Raw genomic sequence first — 12081 nt, forward strand, 5'->3', positions numbered from 1 at the left:
GATACTTGTCATTTACTTGCACATTTCAGCGACAATGAACGCCCAGCTGCATTGGTCGTCTGCTCGTACCTAGGCTGGCCAATCTTTGGTGGTGTGGCTGCTGCTATTTGGCAACTGATTTATTTCTTACACGCTGCAGGATATGCAATTTATTGCACTGCTTTCAAAGTAAAAAACGAAGATCAAAATGAATTTCGCGAATTTGATGTTAAGGTCATTTATCCGGATCCGCCGGAATTATATCGTCTCTTCAAGGAAGATATTAGCTGGCTTCATAAGCACGAGTTATGCTTTCCGGACATAGGCAAAATTCAGAGGGTGAAAGTGGTTTTTGGTTTCAGTATGGTAACATCGTACCCAGCTGTAGCCATTAGAGACACGGCCTTTCGTGATGCGTCGTTCTACCTTATAAACCCGTATAAGCTCGACACTCCTTTAGGTGTCCTTGGATATGATGAACACCAGCGCGAAGTCTGGAAAGATTTAACAATGCGAGATAGTAAGAATGCAAAAGCTGTGTTTTCCGTCGGCTCTGAAATATTTGAATATTTTGAGACATACTATCAATGTTTGGACACAGTCGTAAATCATCGTTCATTAAAACTTGCGCCAGCTGACAACCTTTTCAAAGTTAAGCGCCCATCCATAAAACCGAAAAGTGGCAATTTTCAAATTTTGATGTTCGTTGACGACAATGACATAGAAAAGTTGTCACACGATTCTGTAGTAGCAAAAGCTATGAATCATGTGGCTGAATCGTTTCACAATTTGTCCCAAGAACCTCCGAAATGGATCATTGTGTCCCTCTCAAAAGGACGCGAGAATGATATAAAGAACCGCCTTGACCCGCATTCCCAGCTTAAAATTGTCTACAAATCATTCAAAGCCTCCGAAGTCATCACTCTTCTGCAGCAATCACATCTTGCCCTTGTTCCTCCATCTTCCATCAACTCCATTAATCTGTCACTCTCTATAATCGCGACCGGAACCCCTCTTCTTGTACCACAATATTCTCCGAGTCATAAGACAGTTATTGAATACTTACCATACCTAGACCAGACAGATTTAGCAGTCGATATGAAGAGTAGCCACACCATCCTCGGTAATAAAATAATAGATGTGGTGAATAATTATCCTGCATTCCTTAAGAGAGCTTCAGAAATGAGGCATAAGCTACACGTAAAGGCCGATGAGGTAGCACGGGACATGAAAGTGATGTTGGCTGAGCTGGTTTGTCAGGGTCAAGGTATCGAGCAGGCAGACCAATCGAAAGTAACTTCTGTTGCACTAGGTAAGCAAGGATCATCTCAGTGTTTCCTACAAACGCGTAAGTTATCATTGTATATTTTATATTGTTTGATTACCATGCAATGAATCGCCTTTATCAATCATTCCACCTTCATTTTCTTCCTTCTCAGTGGTGTTAATTTTCTTAACATTCATTTTATAGCGTTAGAATTTGCTCCTCCTGTCAATAATAAAATACCACTTTTAAATGTGGTTATTCCAAAACAGAACACAAGTAACCAAAGTTGGCAGTAAAATGTGCACTCATAGATAACGACATACCTAATACCCTTAGTTTTTCTACGCCATTTTATAAACCGCAACTCGAAGCTGAAAATTGTGCATCAAATAGGGAGAAAGTTTGGAGAAATATACGATGGGAAAAGGTGACATTCCTCCACATTGGACTGCTTTGTAGATTGTTGCCATTGAACGTTTGAATTACTCAATTTTAGACAATCGACCAGAAGTGGATGATTCACAAGCAGACGTTACGCCAAATACAAGTCCTGCAATCCTTTCAGCTGATCTTGACTGTCAGGAAAAACCTCGTAAGTACAGAGTATTCGATTGTATGAAGACATACTCGGGAATAACCTTCGGTGAGAGATAGCTTATCATCATGTAAACTCCTTGGTACAAACTTATGTACGTATAACGTTGCATTGATCAAAAAAGAGCTAGTCTCTAATATGTGTTCAAACATAATTACGGACATTTCGCGGATCACAATGTACCTCCACTGAAAGTTGCACTTGTATTTGGTTCCCTAATTTAACTCCGAGTCCTGACAAGGAGTAATTAACAGGAACAAGTAGCCTTTAGGCATGTGCTCAGTATGTATCCTGAAACTTCCCCTAGTAGTTGTAAACGACCATCTCTTTTGGCCTTCGGGATCCTCTTTTAATTTGTCAATTTTTGATTTGAACTTTAATAAAACTATAAATGTATTCTCAGTGAGATTGTACAGTACACAACTATGATTAATATTACCAAAACGGTTCAGATCCAGAGATATGTAACAGATCTTGTGTGTTAGCACCTATTGTATTAAATCGGTCATTGAATAATGACATACAAATGGAGATTTATTAGCGACATGGCGTTGTATGGCTATTAACACTCACCATATGCTTGCCAGCACTTTAACTGTTTTAGTGAGGCATTCACCTTTTACAATTCACTCTTTGAATCTGTATCCAGGTGAAGCCTCTGCACGAGATGAAAACAACGGATCAAATCAAAGTCAATCTGAAAGTCACCAAGGCAGTAAAAGACGCAAAGTTAAAAGTGGTAAGAATAATATGTATTTCCGTTCAAGCCGCTTGCAAGATAGTGGAAGGACTTTCAGGCCATCTTTGTGCAGTAATGAAATAACGTATTATCAAGCGGCAAAGTACAGTGATTAGGCATTCGCGATGCTCTTATTTATATATTATTTACATACGGTTGTTGTTGACTGTTCCTGTTCAGCAAATATTAAAAGGAGTTTTTATTTTCGTCCCAGGTATTATTGGAATGGTAAATGTTTCTTAAATGCTATTCTATTCCATCGAAGCTTTGTAATAAAGTTTGCTACGAAGGACTGTTACAGGAAAAACAATCTTTATGATTCTCGTAAAGTCTCGAGTCTCTTAGAGAAATGATTTCTTATTGTAAAATGACAAAACAAAAAACGGCAACGAATCAAAAATCTATTATTATTTGTGGTTATGACAAAAAAGGACCTTAGATTTGTCATTTTTATTAACGTTATTGGACATGTCATATTTTTAGATGGGAATACACAAGGTGGAAAACATGGTCATGAGTCATCTAATATAGTCAACAGTAGAGGCGATGACAATGGATTCCCTCCTGAAAGTAAAAATCAATTTCAACATAGACAATGTAGGTATCACAATCACCAAATCGTTGGTTCAGTAGTTATGTTGAAGTCAACTAGGTTATGACCATGCTGTTAATTATTCCCACCCATGAAGCTCAACTATTGAATAAACAAAACGCAACACACGAGCAGAATCAAGAGTACTGTCCTAGTTCTAGTCTGTACTGCAATTCACAGTTGTCTTGCAGGGTGTGGTTGTATATATTCACCACTGAAGGCACCTTCGGGTAAAGTGCCATATAGCAGATTTGGCTCAGTCGTCTCTTGGCGACGTCGTAATAAAAATGTCGATAGTGAAACCTTTTTCATAAGTGAAAAGTACTTCCCCGACACAAATCAATGGATACTTGTGTCGGCCATTTTAGATATTAAGTCGTTTTCTCCTTTCACGATAAATGATTTGATTGTTTTCATTGATATCACATTTTGGCATGGTTTTTGACTAACATTTTGAAAACAATTATGAGGCAATGGTTCAAATTGTTAACATTTTGACATGCTCTTAGAAATGCACCAAATCAAGTGCAATTTACTTGAACCAACTGTATAACATTTTTGGGTGTATATTGTTAGAATAATTTGCATTGTAAGAGGTTGGTGGCAAAATTTGCTGGTGAATCTTTTATCAGAAAATATTATAATTTCACTGTCTAATCAATTCGTTCCTATCATGACATTTGCCAGGTCACATGGTTGTACGTTTGGGTGTCAGAGATGGTGCACCAGAGAATGACAAACCAATATCTGAAATAGAGGCTGACCTATTCAGGCATGCAAGCACTCAGACAAATGTACATGACTATATGGATGGACTTACTAGCATTCATTCCGATATTCGGGGACAAGAAGTTCGGGAAGGAAGTCTAAATTTCATTGTAAGATGTGGTTCATCGGATGCAGCTGATGCCTTGTGGGATGCCTATAGCAGTGGACGGTTAGATAGAATGGCCGATAAAACCTTTCTGTCTATACCAATTCTTGATGATATCGGTGCTAGGATGTTGTCCTTGGAAACATTCATAGATTATCAAGAATACTTGCTGTGCAAACAGGATATCAAAGAGACAGGTAAGTCTACCATGGCACGGACCAAAACGAAACGTACCTAACCTACGTAAAATCGTACCAATGTCCAATCAATTTGTGATGCATGAGAATGATGGTTTTCCTTTGTACAATAACTACAAACAACTTCCTACTTGTAGATTGCTTTCATGCACTTAAATAAATATTTCATACAAATAAATACTTCATATATTGGTATATTTTATATACATCAGATTTCATATGTATATTTATTCACTGTATATTGAATTATCATTTTCTTATTTAGAGGCAGCTACAGGAGCACCAGATGTCACGTTGCTGAGCAATCAAAGAGAAATACTGGACCGTGATGTAAAGCATATCAAAGTAAAGGCCATTACGAAACAGCGTCACAATACGCAGCGGCAGACTGAAAAAAGGCGCGTATACACAACTTTCATCGAGGAAGGTAAAGTCCTCTATGACACCGGGAGTAAAACCTTAGATGAATGGCTCAATCTGAAGGTCCGATCACGACATTCTAGTACAATAAAGCAATTGGAAATACGCCAGAAGCTTGACGCACAGAGGGATGAGCTAGAACGGGAACTGGCATTAATAAAGGAGAAGGCGGACGCACAAAAGCAGAAACTAGGTGGTCAGATTGAGGGGGTTAAGAAGGAAATATCGGTCATGGAAGAGCAGAGCTTGACTACAAAAGAGATGCTATCAACTAAGCTTGATGAACTTACCAGGGAACTTTCACTCTTGGAAGACAGTGATGTGGCTACAAGGAAGACAGTGACTGATCAGATTGGTGACGTGAAGAAGGAGCTGACTTCACACACGGACTGGTTCAACGATGAAATGAAGAGACTAAGTGAGCTGCAAAAGAAGCTGACAGAAGACGTCTCACTTGTCAACGAGAGGATTGCAAAGACTGCAGAAATCGATGAGCTAATACTGAGTCTTAGCCAAATCAATCAAGGTTTGTTGACCTGCAATGGGAAAAATTGCATGTATTATATATATATATATATATATATATATATATATATATATATATATATATATATATATATATCATCGCATATTATTTTCCCTATTTGACGTCATCGTATACGAGTGTTTTTCGCGGAGACGTACAACTTTGAGCCCAAGCCTCGAAGTTGTACGGCTCCTCGAAAAACACCTGTATACGATGACGTCAAACAGAAAAAAATTCATGGGATTATATATTTATCATATGAACAGTCTTCTTATTTTTTTTGACGTAGATGGATCGAAATTATTGTAACAAATTGCATGAATTTCGTTGAGATTTGTATTTTATTTATGCGGATTACTTTCATTTAACGGGTAAAGCGGCCTGTCACCCAGGAGATACTTTCATACATAAATCTCATCAAGTTGAAATTTTGATACATTGAATGGTATCTCCACCAATCAGACATACGAATTCGGTCACGTGAACGTGTCAATCATTGTCTTGTGCTGTACCGATGCCAAGGTAAGTCAGCCATCGACGGACATAGCTTTTATCGCGCTAGCGGCAGATAGTCTTAGTATTCAGAGTTATTTAGAATATTTACAAATAGATTTCTGAAGTAAATGCAACGACACGATCGAAAAAGTACTTTTCATTCTTAGAGATGCCGTGGCTTTTGAAAATATCACACAAGTTTCGACCTTGGCGAGCGCGAAAGATTCGGTTTGATGACACACATAGTACCACACTGCATGTTTGTGGCTGACTCGCAGCGTGTTTGCAAGGTTATATCTGATTGGTCGATTGTCACTATTCACAGCCACTTAGGGAGTCTATTTGTATTGTTTTCATTATATTGGTAAGATTCAGCCACCCAATTGGATAACAGCTTCGAAATCGCTGCGAGTCGCCCCCATGTTTGTGGCCACAACGCTGCCGTCACCGGTCTCCGCCGGTGTCAACTCGTCAATCCCGATCTAGGTGGTCTATGTTTTCGTCTAACGGACTTAGGTTTTTGCAGTGACACATATCTCGCCGTAGATACTTCCTAATTTTGTTACTTGACGGACACTAAGCTTATGTTCTGTTGTGAGTGTTGTGTGAGTCAACTTTCGAAATATGTCGGATTCCACAGCGCTGTACTGCAGCTTACAGTATGTCTTCGCTAAAGCCTTATACTGCAGGTGTGATTCCAAGCGAGAATTTACGGAGCTTTTTGTGTGATGAAGGGAATTTATCGTTGTTAATCGAATGACTTTATGCTTGTGCCTCTTATGTTGCTTTCCCAAAGATAATACGGTACTCAATTCTTCAGTTGAACTTACGTTAAGGTGTAGATTTCGGGTTTATCGCCAACCGGGATCGCCAGGTACGACGTCCACATTGAGCCTTACGACTCGACTGGAGCCGCGACGTTACTGAGCCATTAAAATAAAGCAATCGACGGTATCCCCATTCGATTCTCGGGAATAGCTATAGTTTTAGCGACTCGAAATTTCGTTGGACATGCCTTCTATGTTTCCATGTCTGGATTTATCGGGTCACCTTTTTGTAACAATGTCATAAGAGCACGGCATGGCGATCATGACAAATCGTCTGTGTCGCGACGTTCATGTATGAACGGTACCATGCAGGAAAAAAGTTCCGGTTGATGACGTACTACAGGGGTAATATGGATTTCTTATCTGTGCTGGTGTACGTCACACATGTAGAGATACGGGCAAGTTCATATATACATACATACATACATACATACATACATACATACATACATACATACATACATATATATATATATATATATATATATATATATATATATATATATGTGTGTGTGTGTGTGTGTGTGTGTGTGTGTGTGTGTGTGTGTGTGTGAGCGTGTCTGTCTCTGTCTCTGTCTGTCTGTGTGTGTGTTCCTTCCACCAAATATGTCCTGTTGCAAATGCATGACACTCCCATCCTTTGTCTATCAAAATTTACGCGGTATTTCGCAGCTTTGACGTCAGTTTGATCGGTAAAATAACATGATCAGCTGGAAGAAACAGACTTTGTGCTACTTCAAATTTATGTTGTAATGACCGTTCGGAAGGAAAGCTAAAATACCCATGTTCGATAACTTTTACGCTCTATCCATGAATGTAAGGGACTTATATTCTCTGAACATGTCCTGTCATAAATTTTATAGGAAGCAAGGAAATTGAGAGGGGCTATCACTTTATTAGCATAGCACTTTTAAATTTTAGCATACATGCATATTTGTAATATACTGCACAATCATATTTGAGGAATGATTTATGTGTAGACATCTGTACTTACTGGATGGTTCACATTTACATTTCATACAAGGGGCGACGCAGGAGAACCTATTGCCGCTCAAAGCATTTTCCAAGCCGGTGCTGATCGTGAAATACGTGCAACTAACACATACCTGTATGCAACCTTTTGATAATATTTCTTGCTGTAAGGCAAATTTTATGTTTCATATCACTGTCCGACTTCTGATAAATAACATCAAGTCTGGCCTAATAATATGAAGTTATTCACAAAGCATCGAGATTTATGTCCTAGTAAATCGTAATTTATGTCGAAGTACATTGCACGTGATACGTTGAGTCTAGGACAATACCAAAGTGTAAGATCACTATAGGGAAAAAGTGCGTGACTAGAGCGAGAAACTGATGCTTTCTCGCAATCGGTGAGAATCTGTTCTTATTCTCACCGCTGTCGGTGAGAAAATTTTAATCTCCACTGGAGATTGGTGAGAAATGCACTCCTTGGCGAGAATCAAGTGTGAGAACAAATTCTCACTGGTGAGAATGGAAATTCTCACTAAGTACAGCGAGAATTGAAATTCACTGGCGAGAATCATCAAGACTCGCCGTTCATTGGCGAGAATCATAAAGACTCCGAACGGCGCTCTGGTCACGCACCTTTTCCCTATAGTGGATGTATGGGGACAAAAAACCGAGTATTTTGCAAATAATTTATTGTTATACACCTTTTCTTGTCGAATTTAAGTGAAATAGCCTAAAGTCTAGTGTTTGAGAATACCCTGTCACACACTGCGTCGCGCGATCACGAGCAGACTGGAACCGTGTTCAGCGCGTTCATAAAGCGCACAGAACGAAAGTTCGACCCACACAGCGCAGTGCACGTGCTAGAAATTGTACTTCGGCAATATAATTTCAAAATCAGGAATGGGGTCGACCACTATTGTCTACTTCTTATCTTTGTGTTTATATAAAACTTATGAGGACAATGGCCAAAGAGCATTCAATAAAACCCCAAGATATTGTATTCTGCGCCAGTGTTGTTGGACTACGAGCCCTCTGATGCCGAAACTTACTGTACGATAGGTTACAGGCGGAGGTGTATTGTAATCATTGTCATTAAAGTCAAATACTGTATTGGGCTTTGTAAACAGGATACATTGTAAACAGAGCATCTGCCTCAGAATACCTCATTCGATATTCCCTAGTACACGTATTCTTCATATTGTCAGAAAAATGCAGGAATTTAATGACACTGTGTGTGGTCTATTCCTACAGAAATTTGGCAATTTTAATGTCATAATGTTGACACTGTTGACTATCTACCAAGGGGAAAGTCACGTTTATGGACCTTACGCAGATCATTAAGTTGATAACATTTATTCGATTGGATAAGCTTCCAATGCTCTTTTAAATCCATCCTCCCTTGTCTGCATACTGTAACATTGACGCTATTGTTACGTGTATCGGGGTAGAATCTTTTGAAGCATGATATTTACAGGTGGTACTTTCATTTAGCAGTTCTTTCAATTCTTGCTTTGTCTTTTCTCCTCCCAAACAAAGTGACAGGCCTGTTTCGTTAGCTGGTACTGCTCGTGTATCTTCTGCTTACCTGTTAATTGTATCAATGATATTCTTCCATAAACATAAGTTCATATTTCTTCTGTCTGATTAGCAAGTTGACGATTATTGACCGCATCTAAACAACATCATACCGATTTAGTTGGTAACGGTGAAGATATGTTCCCCAACAGTAATATGTTTTTAACGACGCCTTAATTTTGGTAATAAATACAGCATTGGTTCAGTCAATCGTATATTACACGGGCTTTGAATACAGTAGCCATTTCCTGACTAGCCATGTGGCAGTACACTAGAAAAGTGTTTAAGTCGGTAGGGATTAAGATTTGTTTGCAATAAAAGAGTATGGATCTGATGGAAGACATAACGCTTTTTATCTTCCTTTTCTTTTATGCACCACTTACTATTTTGTTGGATATTGCATCCAAAGGAAATTCGAAATAAAAAAGTTACTCATTGTAAATGTACAGTTTATTCAAGTACACCATCACAGAGTGAGATTAATAACCAGTTAGGGAGTGTTCAGTTTTTACGGCCCGGGGGGGGGCCGGCAAAATCTTGTCGCCGGTGTTCAAAAAAATATAGACCCCCCTGCATTTTTGTGAAAAAAAGATGACCCCCCCCTTTGTCAGACGAAAAAAATTGATGACCCCCCCCCCCCTGAAAAATAACCAAAACCCATATGTCAAATTTACCCGCATGGTTTGGATTTGAACTCCTTTACTTTATTCGTGTAGCAGAGATGCCACATTCCCTTCTCAGCCACATCCATTGAAACGTCTGTTATTAGGACGACTGTAAGGCAATTTTTAACTTCATTTCCATAGACAACTCATGTCCATGGACATTGTATAAAGTAAACTTTATTGGAGTAGTTCGCCAAAGGCAGCCCTCCGGTTAAGAGGGTCATGGGCCATTACGTAAAGTCAACTTTATTCTAGTGGGCCACCAAAGGTGGCCCGCCGGTAAAGAGGGTCGATCATGGCTATTGCATAAAGTAGACTTTACTGGACAGGGCCGCTGAAGGCGCGCGGCCATTACCATTATTCAGTGCGTGATCCCAGGGGTCCCTCAAAAATGTACAAGCCGCGGCTTCAATTGGGAATTTTACAGTAAGATTGCCGTGGGGTATTACATAAAGTCAATTTATTGTAGTGGGCCGCCAGAGGCGGCCCGCCGGTAAAGAGGGTCGGATCATGGCCATTGCATGAAGTAAACCTAATGGAGTGGGCCGCCAAAGGCGTCTGCCCGTTAAGAGGGTCATGGGTAATACATAATGTATATTTATTGTAGTGGGCCACCGAAGGCGGCCCGCCGGTAAAGAGGGTCGATCATGGCCATGGCATAAAGTGAACTTTATTGTTGGTATAATGTTTTTGAAAATGTGGTGACCCCCCTTTCCTACCAGTGAAAAAGCGATGACCCCCCCTTTGCGGATTCCAAAATTACGATGACCCTCCCCCCCCCCTGGATTTTGCCGGCCCCCCGGCCGTAAAAACTGAACGGTCCCTTAATCATGTATACAAGTGTTTTTCTAGCCCATTAGTCTGTATATTTTGTATGCTTATTTTTCTTGTCCAAAGCAATTTATAACATTAAAGCCGCAAGCAAGGCAAAAGGAACCAGAGAGACGCCTTTTGTCGCTTAAGTACCTAAGATACACTGGAGTCGGGCAATGTCATTCAAGGTCAAGAAAATGGTTGGAAAAAAAACGGTTTTACGCATACCATTCAACAGTAGAAACAAAACTTGTAGTCCCTGAAGTTTTTGACATGCAATAAGGAGACAAAAAAGGGCATGTGAGGTCATCCAATACATTTAGAAAATATTTATTTTCTTAGTCTTATATTAGGCAAAATAAAACGAAACATTATCCCTGGAGTTAATGATATGCGTTAAAGTAGCTCAAAGTTCATCCGGGATCATAAGATTAAAAGATAGGATGACTTGATGGGCCATAATCAAAAGGAACAAAACCTGTAGCCTGTTTATCAGCTAACATATATTTAAGCAGGCAAAGGTCATCCAAAATGTTTAAATAATTTAACAGTCAAATACTTACCAGTGTTCAATAAGAAGAAACTGGTTGCTCTAGATTTGCTGAGATACATTAAAGAAGGTAAGTGTCATCCAAAAATTCTGAATATAATATTTACGTCCAACACTAAATCATACGCAATAGAAATGAAACCTGTAACTCGTGGTTTACTTAAAAGTTCATTTAAAAATGTTGAAAAGGTTAATGGTCACACTTACATCTGTACAAACGAATAAATTCTATAGCCCTTGTAGATTTAAGGAGGTCAAAGGTTATTGAAAGTTATCCAAAAATTGTCGAAAACAATTTTTGTCATACACTGACTCATAAGCAACAGCGTCGAAATCTGTAAACCCTTAAGTTGCTGAAATACACTTATTTTACGTAATAAATGGAAGGTTTTAATTTAATTACCTTTTTTTTCTTTTTCTCATTAACAAAAGGGTCAATGGCCTTGAAATGTAGAATATAACATCTTGGTACTGTGGCCTAGAAAATTTTCTTACAGATTTTTTATTGGTTACGATCGACGCATATTCGGCAGAATGTGAAATTCAAAACATTAGGCTGGAAAAGTCACGTGACAATCAAAAATCTGTAAGCAAATTTTCTAGGCCACAGTACCAAGATGTTATATTCTACATTTCAATGCCATTGACCCTTTTGTTAATGAGAAAAAGAAAAAAGTCGTTGCATATTCGGCAAAATGTGAAATTCAAAACATTAGGCTAGCAAAGTCACGTGACCAACTTTATTGAAATAGTCATATTTACGAGTAAACATCAGGCCTAAAAAGCGCTGCAAGTTTGAGACAGTTGCTTGCCACTGTTGCTAGTCACGGATTTTTAATTCAACAAGGGCAAAGCATTAACAGAAGAAGATGAGGTAGAAAGCAGAACTGCAGGAAACACAATAGGAGCACAAGCGACCTAAAAAGGACATATTACCCTAAGGCTTCGAAAACAAAAAAATAGGATTATCATAGACATCAAATAAAAAATCT

The 12081-nt window shown here is 39.0% G+C and overlaps 1 protein-coding gene across 1 annotated transcript in view; it reads left to right on the plus strand.

Moving 5' to 3' along the window:
- The window catches only part of LOC139127064 (uncharacterized), a 39639-nt gene that overhangs the window by 10275 nt on the left and 17283 nt on the right, over positions 1–12081 (plus strand). Inside the window, exons 3-8 of the mRNA XM_070692989.1 lie at positions 30–1291; positions 1743–1838; positions 2491–2580; positions 3064–3177; positions 3860–4243; positions 4509–5189. Coding sequence (XP_070549090.1) covers positions 30–1291; positions 1743–1838; positions 2491–2580; positions 3064–3177; positions 3860–4243; positions 4509–5189 — 2627 coding nt within the window. The remainder of the gene's footprint in view (positions 1–29; positions 1292–1742; positions 1839–2490; positions 2581–3063; positions 3178–3859; positions 4244–4508; positions 5190–12081) is intronic.

This window comes from Ptychodera flava, unplaced genomic scaffold, assembly GCF_041260155.1.
Source record: "Ptychodera flava strain L36383 unplaced genomic scaffold, AS_Pfla_20210202 Scaffold_28__1_contigs__length_4768798_pilon, whole genome shotgun sequence".
Classification (NCBI taxonomy): domain Eukaryota; kingdom Metazoa; phylum Hemichordata; class Enteropneusta; family Ptychoderidae; genus Ptychodera; species Ptychodera flava.